The 17,182-nt window shown below is 49.0% G+C and overlaps 2 protein-coding genes across 3 annotated transcripts in view; both read right to left on the reverse strand.

Moving 5' to 3' along the window:
* Window positions 1-8,248: 8,248 nt before the first annotated feature.
* LOC113609443 (protein FAM209B-like) lies at window positions 8,249-10,563 on the reverse strand. Its single transcript, XM_027086639.1, has 2 exons — window positions 9,659-10,563; window positions 8,249-8,745 (listed from the first exon to the last, which is right to left on the reverse strand). Exons 1-2 carry the CDS (start codon window positions 10,163-10,165, stop codon window positions 8,479-8,481), a joined length of 774 nt encoding a protein of 257 aa, XP_026942440.1. The 5' UTR covers window positions 10,166-10,563; the 3' UTR covers window positions 8,249-8,478.
* A 1,730-nt stretch (window positions 10,564-12,293) lies between these two features.
* Window positions 12,294-17,182, reverse strand: part of RTF2 (replication termination factor 2) — a 40,404-nt gene continuing 35,515 nt past the window's right edge. Inside the window, exons 6-9 of one of the 2 annotated variants that reach the window (XM_027086939.1) lie at window positions 16,865-16,978; window positions 13,946-14,000; window positions 13,743-13,838; window positions 12,294-12,932 (exon numbers count right to left, since the gene is read on the reverse strand). In XM_027086939.1, coding sequence (XP_026942740.1) covers window positions 12,754-12,932; window positions 13,743-13,838; window positions 13,946-14,000; window positions 16,865-16,978 — 444 coding nt within the window. In that variant the 3' untranslated portion in view covers window positions 12,294-12,753. The remainder of the gene's footprint in view (window positions 12,933-13,742; window positions 13,839-13,945; window positions 14,001-16,864; window positions 16,979-17,182) is intronic. The other variant, XM_027086940.1, reaches the window with a different exon arrangement.

The following is a 17,182-nucleotide window of genomic DNA, read 5'->3' on the forward strand; positions in this document are numbered from 1 at the left end:
TTTTATGTGTTTGTAGCCACTGCCTGTTTTTCCTAATTGTCTGACAGCCCCCAATAATACTGTAGGATTTGATTACCTTTGCATTCCTGGTGCCCAGAGGGTGCTTGGCCTTTTTGAAGCCGAATAATACTCAACGCATGTATAAGACACATTTTGTCCATCCATTCATCCATCCATGGACACTTAGGTTGCTTCTACTTCTTTTTTTTTAATTTTTTATTTATTTTTATTTATTTATTTTTTTGCTTCTACTTCTTGGCTGTTGTGAACAACACTGCTATGAGCCTGGGTGTGCAAACATCTCTTCCAGATCCTGCTTTTAATTCTCGGGGTTTTATACCCACAAGAGGATTTGCTGGATCATATGGAAATTCTATTTTTAAGTGTTTGGGGAACTTCCATACCGTTCTGCACGGTGGCTGCACCATTTTACAGTTTCTTTCTCGAGAGCAGCCTCTGAGGTGTGTGAGGTGGGTCTCCCTGTGGTCCACGTTCGCTCATCCCTGTATCCTCTGCACCCACTGCCATGTCCGCACAGTGAGATGCTCCTGAGTCCTGGTTGAATGACGGACAGATAAATGACGGAAGGAAGGATGAGTGAGTGGAGGGGAGAGGGTGTTTCTGGAAGAACGAAGCGGCCGGAAGGCACTGGTCCGAGTGAGAGGCAAAGCTCCTGCAGCGTCTGCCTGATGTCTAAGTCCACACACGGCAGGGAGGAAACGTACTGAGCAGACTCGCGGGCTCTTCAAGTTGAAGGAACCCGGAGGTTTGCCCAGTAAAGGCAAGCGCTTTCCTGAGGGCGCCAGGAGTGACCTCAGGGCTGGGGAGGCCTCCCTCTCGCCTGCACGGGCAGCGAGGGTCTGCTGGGAGGAGCGGGGGGTGCTCAGGGTGAGACCAGGCTCTGCCCTCAGGAGCTCAGAGCCTCCCCTTTGCCTCCAGGGTGCTCCATCTCCCGGGTCACCACCCTCGGGCAGGTCCCCGCTGGGCCCCCTCCCCTGGGTGTCCCTGACACCTAGAGAACGGAAGACAGGAGAGCCTGGGCCGCAGCGGGTCCTCCCACAGCCACTGCCCCCTCCTCTCCATCACATTTCCTTTTTATGGGTTTTCAAAATGGAAGGGAATCTAATTTCTTCCCCTCCTGGGGTAACGTGCTAGAGGTGTCTTCATGTCCGCACCGTGGCTGAGAAGGGCTCGGGGCACCGGGAAAGGGAACTTTTGAAGCGGCAGACTCACGACTCATGCGATATAAGACGATCATGTGTCAAAAACGTGACTCAACTCATTGGTTAAGGAGGGGCCAGTAGGACGGTACAGCAGGTTCAGAGGAGGCTTCAAAGGACCGGAAGCCGACGGGAGGACAGACAGACAGACAGCTGCACACCTAACTGCGTCTCTTACATGAGATCCACCTGCATTTTGATAAACACCGAGGCTTCGTGTATTACCCATTTTCTACAGTTTACAGAATTGTTAAGTGGCCCAAAGACAATGGAAGGCAGAGGTCACACAGCAGGGCCCCTGAAAGGTGCTCGTCTCCCACAGGAAGCCTCATCTCCCCCCCACCTGTCGTCCCCATATCCCCCACCCCCAAGGGCCCCTGAGAACAGAGACCGACAAAGCCCAGATCAGGAGTGGCCGGGGCTGGGCCGTTTGGAGACACCTGGGGGATGGGTGCATCTCTGTCCGGGGAGTGGGGGAAGGAGGGTTTCCACAGTCTCCCCACAGCCCTCATCTCTTTAGGAGGGAAACTCGAGTCCTGCCGGTGGCCTGCAAGGCACCCGCTCCTTGTGTCCCACCTCATCTCCTCCCTCACTCGGCCCAAGCATGGGACCCCCAGCAGCTCGCCTTGAGGCCTGGCGCTCCTGCCTCAGGGCCTTTGCACTTCCTCTTCCTACGTCCTCTTCATCTCCTCGTGGGTCCTCAGGGCTGACTCCCTTCAGTAAGGGCTTCTCAGCAACCCTTCCCCGACCACACTAAGATCCTAAGCAACCATTCACTCACTGACCCCCAAACCCTGCTCCCCTTCCTTGTTTTACCTTTCTCTGTAGTACATGGGCCCACCTGACAGCCTACATGTTGGACTATGTACGTGTTTCTTGTCTCTCCCCCAGTGGAATGCAAGCTCTGTGCCTGCAAGATGTTTGTTTCTTTTTATCTCCTCATGCCCAGAGCCTGGAACAGTGCATAGAACAAATACTTGACTGAATGAGTGAATAATCAAACGACAAATGTTCATTGTTAACACAAAGTAATGTTTTCATTACTACCAGTACAATGAATGCTAGTTGCTAACTGGGATACAAGTGTTATGACAGCTAGTACTTCAACTCACAGGTGACTGTTATCGAGGGCCCTTTAAAACGAAATCTTCGGGAAGCTAGAGCGCTGTTCCCTGTGACGGGCTTTGTCTGCCACCTAGTGGAAATCTTCAGTAACTGCAAGCCGTGCAAAGCGTTCTAAGACCGGCGTTTCGGGCAGCTGAAACGCTGTGTTGGCATCCCTGATGAGAACGCGACTCAGCACCACCCTTCTGGAGGGAAATTTAGCAATGCCTAACAAAACCACACATGCGTTCACCCTTCTCCCCACCAAACCCACTCCTAGGAACCTACCCTGAAGATACATCTCCAACACCATAGCACAAGGTTATTCACTGCATCATTATTTGTCATTTCAAACTCCTGGAAGCTACCTGAATGTCCGCATATAAGACAGGGGCTGGACAAACACAATGGCGCACTCTGCAGCGGGAAAAAAGAATGAGAAAGACCCCCTAAGAGCCACTTCGAAGGGATTTCCAAGAACCTTCTGTTAAGTGGAAAAAGCAAAGCCCCAAAGAATTTGGAAAGCTTGCTGTCCTTCACGTCGGAAAGAAGGGGTATAAGAAAATACACACGCATCTGTTCGTTTGTGCAAGAGAAAGGAAGGACAAAACAGAAACTAAGGGGCTGATCACGTCACTACAGGGCTTCGTGGAGGGCAGGAGGGTGTGGGATCCGGGTAGCTGGGATGAGGAAAGAGCGGCAGTTCCCTGGGTGTATCTTCTTCTAAATCTTTGACTCTTACTGGAAGCCAAAACATGCATTTCCCATGTGACCCAGCGACCGCAACCCGGGGCATTTATACCAGAAAGATGAAAATGCGTGTTCATGTAAAAACCTGCACACGATTCTTTGTAGCAGCTCTGTAATTATAACCGAAACCTACAAGAGACCAAAACTTCCCCCACACGGCAGGCAGAGGGTTCCATGGACTCAGCAGCAGACAGGCACAAAGTGCTGGCACATGAGACTACCTGGATAGATCTGAAGGGCCTTATGTCGGGTGAAAGAAGCCAGCCTCACAGGTCACACACTGTAGGGGACTTCCCTGGCGGTCCAGTGGTTAAGACTCTGAGCTCCCAATGTAGGGGGCTCGGGTTCGATCCCTGGTCGGGGAACTAGATAGATCCTGCACGCCGCAACTAAGAGCCTGCATGCTGCAACTAAGGAGCTTGCGTGCCACAACTAAGAACCGGCGCAGCTAAATAAATATATAAATATTTTTAAAAAGTAAAAGGTCACACACTGTATGATTTCATTCACATAAACATTCTTGTAAGGACAAAACTCATAGAGATTGGGGACTTCCCTGGTGGTGGAGTGGTTAAGAATCCACCTGCCAACGCAGGGGACATGGGTTCAAACCCTGGTCCGGGAAGATCCCACATGCGCGGAGCAACTAAGCCCACGAGGCATGACTACTGAAGCCTGCGTGGCTAGAGCCCGTGCTCCACAACAAGGGAAGCCACTGCAATGAGAAGCCCACGCACCACAATGAAGAGCAGCCCTCGCTCGCTGCAACTAGAGAAAGCCCGCGTGGAGCAATGAAGACCCAACACAGCCAAAAATAAATATAAAATAATAAACAAAAATTTTAAAACATCACAGAGATGGAAACTGATTGGTGGTTGCCAGGGGTTGGGGGTCTCTGCTGGGATAGTGGAGTGGTGGGTCCACGCCTCCACACCCGGGATAAAACAACACAGAACTCCCCACACACATTGTTGCAATGTCAGTCTCCTGGTTTTGTGACTGTACTCAAGTAAGATGTAACCGCTGGGGAAAACCAATGCGGAAAACTAGGCCAAGCGTCTAAGGAGATACTCTGCTACTTTGCAACTTCCTGTGAATCTACAAATTTCAAGATAAAATGTTAGAGAATATGATTAGGGCCAAACAAACATGCTGGGGTGGGGGGAGGTTTGGTCCCTGAGCCAACGCTTTGTAACCTCTGGTTTCCAGGAGCAGGGTAGCCCTGTTCGTGACCCTCTGCCAGTATTTCCTTTGGTCCCATTCCCCTGGTTCAGAGGCTGGTGACTAGGCCAGAGGGAGCGTGGATGTGTCATCCAAAGCATCAGAAAGAGCGGATGGAAAGAGTGTGTGTGTGTGTGTGTGTGTGTGTGTGTGTGTGTGTGTGTGTGTCCTGTATTGATTTTCTACTGCTGTGTAATAAACTACCACAAAGCCACTTAGTGGCTTCACACTACACACATTTATTATCTCACAGTTTCTGTGAGTTGGGAGTCTATGTTCTGGTAGGTGGCCTCATATGCTCAGGGTCTCACCGGACTGGGATCCCCTCTGACTCGGGGGCCTCTTCCAGGTTACTGGTTGCTGGTAGAGCCCATGTTCTTGCAGTTGTATGGCTGAGATTCCGGGTTTCTTTTCTAGCTGTTGACTGGGGACCATTCTTGGATCCTGAAGGCTGCCCTCACGTCTCGGCCCCACGACCCATCACCTCGCGTATGGCAGTGGCCCCTTCAGGCCCCCAGGAGAGGGGTCTTGTCTACGAATTCTGCCAACCACCCGAGTGAACCTCCTCTGACAGAGACAGCAGGTGTAGACAACTACAGCGATCCAGCGGCTACGATTTGCTGAGTCACTGCGGAGTGTGGTAACAGTGGGGTTTGAGCTGACCCTGGAACAACAGAGCCGAGCAGCTTTGTGGAGCTCTGGCTTCTCCATCTATATCTAATGCATTTTTGCCTGAAAATATTGCATGAAATGGACTGGGGTGAGGAAACACTGTTTTCCAGGCAACGCCGAGGTCTGCAAAGCTCTGTGTTAGGGCGAGGCAAAGACCCGGGACGCTATTTTATGGGAATTGCTAAATCCAATTGTACAGCAGATTTCGTTCTCATTTATGTCCTCGATCGACTTGCTATAAGGCATTTTGATGTTCTGCTCTTTCTTAGGATTCCCTTCATTAGCGGGTAGTGACCTGGACAAAAGTAGACACAAAAATATGATATGAAATTACATTTTTGCCCATCAGACAAAGAGGGGCTATTTGTGAAGGTTATTGAATACACTGGTTCTCGATGAACACCTTTTCTGGTTGTTAACATATAAATAAGATTAGCATAAACTAGGATTGGCAAACTTTTCCTGTAAAGGGCTAGTTAGTAAATATTTTCAGCTTTGGGGCCAAAATGGTTTCTGTGCAGTAATTCAACTCTGCCACAGAGCACAAAAGCAACCATAGGCAATATGTACATGGGTACAGCTGTGTTCCAATAAAAATTTATTTATGGTCACTGTGTAATTTTTCGGTTTTTTTTTTTGGCCTCACCCCGTGGCTTGCCGATCTTAGTTCCCTGACCAGGGATCGAACCCAGGCCCTCGGCAGTGAAAGTGCAGAGTCCTAACCACTGGACCGCCAGGGAATTCCCGAATTTCATGTAATTTTCATGTCATGAAATACAATTCATCATTTGATTTTTTTCAACCATTTAAAAGTATAAAAACCATTATTAGCTCATGGGCTGTACAAAAACCGGCCGTGGGCTGATCCGGCCCATGAGCCACGGTTTGGCAACCTTTACATTATCTCTATTCTAATCTAAAATGTGCCCCATGTTGACATCACAGGTTAAAACCAAAGTCTTTTTTCCTTATCTGCATTTCTTCAGAATGTGCTGTGAAAATAACTCACATAGTCCCATTTGCTTGAAAACACCCAGAAAGAGAACAGAAGGCACAAAGGAGGCGTCTCAGCTCCTTCCAGTTTTTCCACATCCTGGAAGTTGAAGTTTCGGCAAAAAGTAAAGGGTTCAGGGACCACTTTTCAAAGGTAGCGTCACAGTTACGAGAGGGGAAGAGATGGCCGGCTCTGATCTGAGGTCTCTTCCCGAACACGTATGTGCGACTGACCCTGAGGACTGTGCTCCGACGATGAGGATGAACTCTTTGAACTCTTTATGGCTGGGAAGGAAGGTGATGGAGAGTCAAGCCCACTTTAATTTGGACTGAAGTGGAAATAAGGGAATTTCCATGGTCTCGCATAGCTGACGTCTCTGCCCAGGCCTGCACCTGCAGGTCTCTCTTTTTTGTTTTTTAAGATGTTTTTTGATGTGGACCATTTTTTTTTAAAGCCTTTATTGAATTTGTTACAATATTGCTTCTGTTTTATGTTTTGTTTTTTTGCCACTAGGCGCATGTGGGATCTTAGCTCCCTGACCAGGGATCAAACCCGCACCCCCCGCATTGGAAGGTGAAGTCTTAACCCCTGGACTGCCAGGGAAGTCCCTGCATGTCTCTAAAACTACCAGGCTGGCCTAGATTAGAGGTCATGAGCTAACAGAACAGCCTGGAGTAAGTGTAGTTTCCATTAGCCATACAAACATGCCCAAATACCCATATTTTAAATAAGTATCATAAAGAATATTCATATTGACCAATTTGGGAACCCCTGGTTAGCTCATCTATATCTGAATTACATTAAAACATGGTTTGATTCTCCATTTCTCTGAATCCACTTAGACACATGTAACTGTTAGTTTTGTAGTAGAAAAGTCAATGCATGGGACCCATGAGACAGAATGAATAAGATGACTTTTCTGGTGGTAAGAAAATGAAATGATTCTAGAATCCACCATCCCCTTGACACACACACCTCCTAACAATAATTTTTTATTTTATTTCATTTTAAAACCTATAAAGTTGTCCTTTGTAATATAATAAATCATAAAGATAAAAAAAGGTTCTGTCTTTTGCAAAAATAGCTACTGTAAAGATAGTTATTAAGAAAATAATATCAGCATCTTACCACAAATTTCCCAAAAGACTTATTCTACAAGGGCCATGGCACAGTGGCCAAGAATGTCACCCTACACTAATGCCTCTGTCCATGCACTTCTCACCACCCTCCACTCTAGAGGAAGTGAGGAAGGCAAGAACAAAACAATAACTGCTGTAAATGCTGGAGAGGGTGTGGAGGAAAGGGAACCCTCTTGCATTGTTGGTGGGAATGTAAATTGATACAGCCACTATGGAGAACAGTATGGAGGTTCCTTAAAAAACTAAAAGTAGAACTACCATATGACCCAGCCATCCCACTACTGGGCATAAACCCAGAGAAAACCATAATTCAAAAAGAGTCATGTACCAAAATGTTCATTGCAGCTCTATTTACAATAGCCCGGAGATGGAGACAACCTGAGTGCCCATCATCGGATGAATGGATAAAGACGATGTGGCACATATATACAATGGAATATTACTCAGCCATAAAAAGAAATGATAATGAGCTATTTGTTGTTTTTGTTTTTGTTTTTTGCGGTACGTGGGCCTCTCACTGTTGTGGCCTCTCCCGTTGCGGAGCACAGGCTCCGGACGCGCAGGCTCAGTGGCCATGGCTCACGGGCCCAGCCGCTCCGCGGCATGTGGGATCTTCCCGGACCGGGGCACGAACCCGTGTCCCCTGCATCGACAGGCGGACTCTCAACCACTGCACCACCAGGGAAGCCCGAAATTGAGCTATTTGTAATGAGGTGGATAGACCTAGAGTCTGTCATACAGAGTGCAGTAAGTCGAAAAGAGAAAGACAAATACCGTATGGTAACACATATATATGGAATTTAAGGGAAAAAAAATGTCATGAAGAAGCTAGGGGTAAGACAGGAATAAAGACACAGACCTACTAGAGAATGGACTTGAAGATATGGGGAGGAGGAAGGGTAAGCTGGGACAAAGCGAGAGAGAGGCATGGACATATCTACACTACCAAACGTAAAACAGATAGCTAGTGGGAAGCAGCCGCATAGCACAGGGAGATCAGCTCGGTGCTTTGTGACCGCCTGGAGGGGTGGGATAGGGAGGGTGGGAGGGAGGGAGATGCAGGAGGGAAGAGATATGGGAACATACGTATATGTATAACTGATTCACTTTGTTATAAAGCAGAAACTAACACACCATTGTAAAGCAATTATACTCCAATAAAGATGTAAAAACAAACAAACAAACAAACAAAAAACAACAGTTAAACAAAACGATAACTGCTATGGCTACTGGTCTCACACTTTTTTCAAGGTTAAAAAAACAGAAAGGAAAAAGGCCCCAAATTCGAGAATTCTTTTTCTTCAGAATAGTTTTACTAGTTTGCCTATGGTTTGTAAACACTCAAATTTTTCTCTCCTACTCTGACACACAAATCCACTCACTCGGAGTCTTCTTCTCCCCATATCTCATATATTGTAATATTATTGTGTGGGGCTGCAGGCATCTCTGAGTTGAGAAGCTTGAGGTTACCGCCTGTTGCCATGGCGGCTTTCAGATTCTGCACCTTGGACATGAATTTCACAAGGTCCATCTCGAGCTGGGTTAGGATATTGAATGCATGGTCTTCGCTGGGGGAAGCATTTTGATTTTTCTTTGTTGGAGAGCGTAATGAATAGCCTCGAAGGGCCGGAGGATTCTTCTGCTCCTGTCAAGGAAGATATTCGGGGTGAATAATACTGTTGATGTTGCTGGTTTTGACACAATTCTAAGAGAGCTGGGCTCACCTAAGAGAAGTTGGCTCTAGCACTGATCTAGCCCAGGGATTGGCAAACGATGGCCAAATCTGGCCCACCAGCTTTTCTTGTTAATAAAGTCTTATTGGAACACAGCCAGGCTCGTTCATTTGCATACTGTCTACGGCTGCTTTCATGCTCAAACAGCAGAGTTGAGTCCTTGCAACACAGACTGAATGGGCTGCACAGCTGAAAATATCAACTATCTGGCCTTTTACAGAAAAGGTTTGCCAACCCCTGCTCCCATCAGTTTGGACACAGAATCCTGAAGCGGGGGGTTTGTCCAGGAGCGAACATGCTGCCGTATTTCTCTCCCTTCCTCTTCTCAGAGCTGTTCAGCCACTTTATGGACAGGCTGTTACCTCTTTACACCTCTGATGCTTTATGACAGGTCTTTTCCTTTACCTGGGAAATGATACCATTTCCATTCAGTTCAGCAACTTGTAATGACTCAAACGCTAGGGAAATTAAAAATCAGGGGCAGTGAGTCTGCCTCCATAACTAATGTTGACCTGAAACACGCCAAGTTCTTGAATCTATCCTCAATTTGAAACATCTGATTTAACAGGATAACTACTGAGCCAAGGCTTTAGTTGCCCAGTAAACAGAAGGTGGTCTTCAACTATGAGTCCCCACCTCTGTGAGTTAAGATCTCCCATCCTCCCTAAGGACACGTCGGGAAGTGAGTTAGCCAATGTTTCTCAGGACCAGAAGTAGGTACTCTGTATTCATGCTCGTTGTACTTCACCGTCTTGCCTGTAACAGCCAGAGTCTAAGCTTTCTGCGGTGCAATCAACGTGGTGGGAAGTACGGAGCCATCCTTACCTTACCCGTCTCACTATCTCCTCGAAACTTTAGCATCACATACAGCACGACAACAAAGAAAGGCCAGAGCCACTTGCTCGCAAGCCAGCCTTGGGCGTGCTCTGGGAGACTCTGCCGAATTCGAAAGCGCGCTCCGCAAGGCGCCTTCTCCTGGGGTTCTCTGGCTTTATCTCTCAGAGAAGAAAACGTGAAGGCATAGCCGCAGGAGAGGCACAGAGGAAAGAACAAGAACCATTTCAGTGTCCGCATGGTGAGCAGAGATGGGGGACAAAGTGGCTCATGGTGGGTTGGTCTGCCCTTGCACCCGGAGACTGGGAACCAGGGCTGGGCTGGGGGGTTGGTGATGTCACAAAGGCCCTGAACCAGAACCAGCTCTGGCCAATGTGATGACTTCAGGGCAGAGGATAAAGAGGCTCGCAGGGGTTGCCTGGGAGTAGGGCTTAAAGGGAAATAGCGAAATTTCCAGAGGGCAATAAAAAGAGAGGCGGGGGAGTGATAGAAGGCCATCTCCTTGCCACTATGTTCTTTCTGACCCTCATGCTCTACTGGGAGAGTCCATCTATTTTTGTTTTTCTATTTGTTGACTGCAGATGCTGTGGTGAGCAGAGCAGCCCAGGCATGTGTCCCTGTGGAGCTGAGAGCCTAGTGGGAAAGAAAGATATTAAACCAGAGGCTAAAAAAAAAAACAACCAAAAAAACAGAGGCTACAGACTAGGAGCCACTGATGTATTTTGGCCTACATTGTTTCTGAAAATGATTATTTGCCAATATTTAAATGTCGGTGGGGGGAGGGCTTCATTTAAAAAGGCCAGATTTCAAAGGAAACTAAGTTTCCTTTGAAAAGTATGGACCATCTGGTAACACGGGGGCCCCTCTCTGCTGGAGTTGAGTAGCAACCGCCCCTCTAGGTGGCCATGTTTTCTCCACAGTCCCCACCACTCCCTATCGCCTCACAGTTACACTCATTGACTTCACCTGAGTGTGCAATGCCTGAGTTAATTAAGAGTATCATTTATTTCATTAAAATTGTGATAAGGCTGGGCTTCCCTAGTGGCGCGGCGCAGTGGTTGAGAGTCCGCCTGCCGATGCAGGGGACACGGGTTCGTGCCCCGGTCCGGGAAGATCCCACATGCCGCAGAGTGGCTGGGCCCGTGAGCCATGGCCGCTGAGCCTGTGCGTCCGGAGCCTGTGCTCCGCAATGGGAGAGGCCACAACAGTGAGAGGCCCGCGTACCGCAAAAAAAAAAAAAAAAAAGTTGTGATGGGGGACTTCCCTAGTGGTCCAGTGGTTAAGACTGCACGCTCCCAATACAGAAGGCACGGGTTCAACCCCCGGTTGGGGAACTAAGATCCTGCATGCTGCACGGTGTGGCCAAAAAAGAAAAAAATAACATTTGTGATAAGAACAGAGAGCTTTAAGAGAACACAAGGGGGCAGCTCTAGGCTGGTTCAGGCAGGAAGGCTTTCCTGAAAAAGACATTCAGGTGGAACGCGTGGGATGATCAGGAGCTGGCTGGGTAAGATGGGGAAGTGGCTGACGTCCAGGCAGGTGTGAAGACTCTGAGGCGAGAGGGACACAGCCTGCAGGACAACAGAGGCCGCTGCCAGGAGTACAGCCAGGGCTCAACGGCCAGTGCACTTGAAACCATCAGTTTCTAAAAATGACATGAAACAAAAAGTCCCGACTAATGGAACGCAGGGCTTGTACCTGTTCCGCTGGGTCACCTGATTCACACTTATTCCCGGGGAATAAAGCCTTCTGCTGGATATAACCAAGGGTCCATTGGGTGCCTCCCCTGTGCCTCTAACTGTGTTGAGTGATGAAGTTCTGTGAGATGGTTTGAAACCAGGAGGAGAGACGGAGAGTGGGATCCGGCGGCACAGACTGCCCTGGGGCACATCCTCCCCCAGCTTGGGGTGGGGATGTGGGGCTCCCTGCCAAGAGCATCTGTGCAGGGCTTACGGGGGCGCGAGGCCCAAGAATTGATTAGGAAATAGGCACGGCTATTATAACCAGACTTATCTGTATGTAAAGGTATATAAATGCTGATCTGGGAAAGAAAATAGATAATTTTCAGGTTTGTTCTGGAAAAGTCCACAACAGAAATTCACTGATGTTAGTGTCATTCTGATAAAACTCCTCTATATTCACAATGTCAACACGTCCTCAGGTCCAACTTCCCACCCCGCTGAGGCACAGGACCCGGGACGGAGCAGGCTGCGCTCGGCTCTCCACCCCCTCCCCAGAATCCTCCCTCTGAGGTTGCTCCCTCCCGCCTCCGACCTTCCTCCCCCAGCTCCTTTGCCTGCTTTTTCATGGAAACCAGGGCCCTGGATCTGGTATAAAGAACCATCTGAATGATACAACTGTCTCCAGAAAGGCAGTGTTGAACCTGGATGTTCCTGATTCTTAGTCTCATAGGAGAATTTCATTAATTATTCACTTCAATACACTTTATGGGTAAGATACACCAATTTTATGCACAGTTTCCCCCTTTTATAATCTTCTGCTGAGAGAGAAAGTGGAATTGACATGATGTCATAGAACTACAATCGCTATCAGTGCAATGGCTGCAATTTTCTTACTCAACGTTCGGGGAAGAAAGGAGAAAAATACAGAGATGAGAACAAGAGCAGACTTTAGACTTACTTTATTTTCGTACGAAATCATCGGGTGCCAACTAAACCTCCTCTCTCATCAAGGCGATCAGCAAGGAAGCCCCCTCAGTCCCCTCCCTGGCGCCAAGACGACCCCTCCTACAGCCCACAGCCCTGCAGGCGGAATGCACTTCAAACTCGCCCTTCCTCAAGTTCGGTTTCACTTGGCTTGTTTAATTAATTAACCACCGCGAGCAAAACCATAAGAGTCTGAGTCAAAATGAGCCAACCACATACCCATGAGGAATCTGGCATCTTTAATTATTTTAAGCATAAATAGTGCGGCCAGCGTGCTTTCGGCCGTGGGCGGGTCCACGCGCACTGGGGGAGGCGAGTGGAGAGGGTGACGGGGTGGGGCCGGCAGGGTCACCGAGCCCCCGTCTTGCCCTGCCACGCCGGCTCCGAGCTGTGGGGTGCGCCGAGGCCGCGCCCTGGGCCTCAGAAGCAGTAGGATGTGTGGGTGACCCAGTGCGCCGATTCCTCCTTGGAGCGCTTGGCGGAGCTGTGGGTCGTGAAAAGGGACTTGTAAGCTTCTGACTCTCCGCTGTCGGCGATGGACCTCTTCATGGCTCCACACGGAGGCTTCCCGGCTTTTCCGGAAGAGCTCCCCTGTGCTGCTGGAAAAATGAAAAGCCCAAAACTTTAAAGCTGGGACTACAGATTATTCCAGATGTCACATCCTCAGAAGTTCATTAATCCCAGGAATTTCCCTCCTGCTTTCTGGGGATGAATGTTGAAACACGTTATCTCAACCGCCAAGTCCTAGAGACAAATGAAGCTGCCGTATTCAAAGCCACGCCCACCACGGCCTGCTACACGTTCTCGGCACTGGCCCCAGCTCCGGGGATGGCGCACACCAGATCCCGAGGCCAGGCGGCTGAGGTGTGTGTCGGGGTACTGGAACCCATGAACGCTCTGGAGGGCGATTACACCACAGGATCACACACTCCTTTATTTACCTCTTCAGTCTGTGCTTTTCTTCTTTGTGAAATACTATTTTCTTTGCTAAAGGTAGTGAGTTTCCAGGCAAAGGCACTAAATTCTGGACTATGCACCAAATGGAACGGCTCTCGGTCAAGAGCAGGTGGAGGAAGGCCGGCTCGAGTGCACACGTGGTGCACAGCGAGCCCCAGCCTTAAATTAGGGAACGCCTGAGTCAGGCCTCGGCGCCCCTTGTTAGCCTGGCACCAAGTGCAGACTCCACAGGAAAACTGGCATTTGTGCCCGCACCCCTCCTGTCCCGAGAGGGCTCCTGCTCTAAGGTGAATCAACTGTTTCTTAGTTACCCGCCAAGAGAGCTCAGTGAACTATTCAGAGACACCATTAGGACGAGCTTGAGTTCTCGAATTCGCGCCAGCAAAACCGTGACGCACCCACGCAGGTTCCCAGCTGTCTAAGTGGCCCACTGCCATCTCAATAGGACCCACCTGCACTTCTGGGAGGCAAGGTGGTTTTCTTCTCTTGAGAATCAAGGCTGGTTTCTTCGGGCTTCCCTGTCTTCATTTTTGATGGTCCTGGGGCTTCTGTGAAAGAACAAAGTAAGCAAAACAAAACAACATCAGGAACTTATTTAGGAAACAGGCCTATGGCCTTATTTTTGCTAAGATAAGGACCTCTTTGAGCATCTTACCTTCACTGACATCTGATTTTGAGAGAGACTCTGCCACCTTGGGTTTCTTTGTTTTCTGTGAAAAGAAAGGGGGTGGGGGGAGGGGCGGACACGTGCTCAGATGCACTGATTTCGGTGTCAGTGTGGCTCCCGCCAGTCCGGGAGCCCAGTGAGAGGCCAACACGGGTCACTCAGGGCAGGCCTCCCGCTGAAGAGGACTCTGATCCTCTGCCCTAAACCTCGGCCTCCCCATGTGTTTCCAGTTGTGCACTCTGGCCTCACATGACATACATCCGCAGAGATCTGCCCAGCTGTATAGTTACATTCCAAAACCACATCCTCAGAAAATCTAAATGCGGAGGACAGGTTTCAGTGGTAACAGTCAGTGTTAATGGTGACGACTGCACACAAAAGAGCAGTTACCTGGATGATAACATAAGTCCAGCCAGTACCGAATCTCAACCTTCCCAGGAAGACTTCCTCAAAGTTGCCCAACTGCTCTGACACTTGTGTATCTAACTATAGGGGCTTGAGGCCTGTACTAAGGAACACTTGAGCCAATTCTCCTCAGCTCTGGATCACTTCTGTCAGAATTCTGTCGCTCATAATCGTTAAGCTGGTCAGCAAAAATTTAAGGAATGCAACAAACCGTTCTAAAACCACACAGCTGATTCAATCACAGAAAGGACAAACAGGACTTACGTTCACTTAGAGAATTTACTTTAGACATGCCGTTTTCCTAAGCATGCAAAAGGTGGCATTAAAGATACGCAGCCTAAACGTTTCTGAAGGCTCCCATCACTAGAAAACATCAAAGACCTTGCTCAGGCAGTGGCCCTGAACCTGTAATATGTATATGCTACGTGATCTGTAACACTTGCATAAAACACAAACACATCCTGTTCATTTCACACATGCAAGACATGCATTCACATTTGTGAGGGTAACACGTCATCCTTCAAAAAAAAAAAATGCAGAAAGCTGCTTATTTCTAAGCCCTCCATTCAGAGCTGAGGTTATCTGAAAAGCACGAGCAATGAGGCCTTAGACAGGAAATGCTATGCCCTGTCTCCAGTTGCGGGTATACTGGGGAAATATTTTGGTTTCCTGGTAGCCGTCTCTAGGAAGCATTCCCAGAAGGTCTGGGAAGTATCCTGCCTCCGGAGAGGGGTGTGTTAGTTCCACCGGGCTTTGAACAACTTGGCAGGAAGCCTGGGACAGAGGAGACAGCTCACTAAAGTAAGAAGAAGGCTAATGACCATACCAATGTCTCTAGGAGCTTCCATTAAAATACAATTTTTCCCTTTTGTGCTTCTTAAAAACTGAACTTGATCAATAGTAGCAACAAAGAACAAGTTGGTAAATGTCCTCAAAAATACCTCAAACTTCTATTCGCTTCTAAACCCGAACTCGCCCCTTTAAATGACAGAGTGTCTCTTTCTTTCTCATGAATATTGCAATAACCTTGTACAAGACCGCTTCACGGAGCACTTCTACTGGTATTTGATCACAAAAGCTGGGCACAATTCCTTGTACTACAGAACCATCCACACACATTATCTATTTTCTACCTAAGTGAAGCTATCGAAGGAGGAAATGCCAGTGGTTTGGCTCTGAGAATTCTGGGCCCACGCACAATAACGATACTGCTATCATATTCTCAGCTTTTTAAAGCCTCACGACCATGAATTATATATTATTCCAGGGTGATACGGTCTTGCACTTTCCTCTATTATGATTTTAAAGAATGAAAAAGCTGAAAAATCTTTAATCATTACATCACTGGTAAATGCAGCCAGTAGCACAGAACCAGGCAGGCTATTTCTCTTCACAACTTTATGTCCTCAGGACACTGAAACTAATTTTCTAATACTTTAGGCATTCTTTTGCCTTAGTTCTGATGGCATGAAGTTTCTCCCACATTTACCCTGAACCTTTTTTTTTTTTTTTTTAAAGAAAGAAAAAAAGACCATGGCTATCATCTGTAAGTACTCAAGAAATAACAAAATTTACTACTGGATCCAGAATCAATGACACATTGAATGATTTCTTAGCTGATCAACTGTTTTGAGCCTGCTCATCACATCAGATCATTAAGCACGGATTCCACTGCTTATGGAAGGTGGTTCTAAACCTGGGGTGCAAAGCAAAGCCTTCACCCCAGCACCCCCGACCCAGAGCGCCGGGCATCAGCAAGCATCGCCGGGGCGCCACTCAAGACCGCGGCCAGGGGAGGCTCGGGACGGCCAGGCAGCGGCTTCCACGGGGGGGAAGGCTGCTTGTCTCCTCGCTCCAGGGAGTGCAGGGAGGGGGTGTGCGTGTGTGTGTGTGTCTGCATGTGTGTGTGTGTGTGTGTGTGCATGCACGCGTGTGCGTGTGTCTGCATGTGTGTGTGTGTGTCTGCATGCGTGTGCGCATCTGCATCTGCACTCCCAGGAGGGGGTGGGAAGCACAGGCCCCGGGCTCCCCCCAGATCTCTAGGACGTTCAAACCTGGGCCGCACAGGCTCTGCAGAGGTGCTGGGGGTGGTGTCTTTCACTCCTCCTCAGTTTTACAAGGTGTGACACCAAGCCTCTTACACGCAGTGCCCGCGCAGCAATCGTGGTGGCCGCCTTGCCCTCCGGACGCACTTCACAGGCCTGAGCTTTTCTACCCTCCTGCCCACACCCGCCCCCCGCAGGTGGCGTGAACCCCCGCCCCCCTTCACCGATGAGGCAGCCGAGCGCAGGGCAGACCACTGAGCTCGACCCAGCAAGGCCGCCTGGAATCTTCTAGAGCCCAGGCCCGCCTGGTCATAAAAAACACCTCGATCGCAGCGAACCCCGAACCAGCACCAGCAGCACAGCTGGCGGGTTTGCGACGGGCTCTGGAGCAGAACCTGCAGACTTGACTTGCGCCCAGACTCGGGAAGGCGAGGAACTGAGCCTAGGACTCTGGTACCTTTCCCAGCTTGGATCGCAGCCTCCTCCCCTCCATCCTTCTCTTCAGCGTTTCTACGTCCTCCTTGGTGCCATTGAGCACGATGACGTCGTCCTCCTGGAAGGCAGCCCCACACTGAAGAGGACGAAAGAGAGAAGACGACAGATTCCGTCACCACGTGGAAAGCAGCTACCCTCAGGCCCTCACTCTTAGCCCAACCACGGGTCCTCAAGCTCTTGGGAAATTCCTGTTGTTTCCCCACCTGCACCTTGGCTTGGCCAGTTTTTGACCCCGAGCCCTGCTTGGGAAAGTTTCTGTGTACAGGGTAGCATAGCAGGC

The sequence above is a fragment of the Aethalodelphis obliquidens genome, unplaced genomic scaffold (assembly GCF_003676395.1).
Source record: "Aethalodelphis obliquidens isolate GAN/ISIS:26980383/991018 unplaced genomic scaffold, ASM367639v1 scaffold57, whole genome shotgun sequence".
Taxonomy (NCBI): domain Eukaryota; kingdom Metazoa; phylum Chordata; class Mammalia; order Artiodactyla; family Delphinidae; genus Aethalodelphis; species Aethalodelphis obliquidens.

Bases quoted from the DNA above. Each gene is read 5' to 3' on its own strand.
- LOC113609443 (XM_027086639.1), bottom strand. From the start codon at position 10,165: ATGGCCTTCTATCACTCCCCCGCCTCTCTTTTTATTGCCCTCTGGAAA. The intron at 8,746-9,658 runs GTAAGGATGGCT...CTTCCTTGACAG, and splicing joins GAGATAGTGAGACGGGTAAG to GAGCAGAAGAATCCTCCGGC.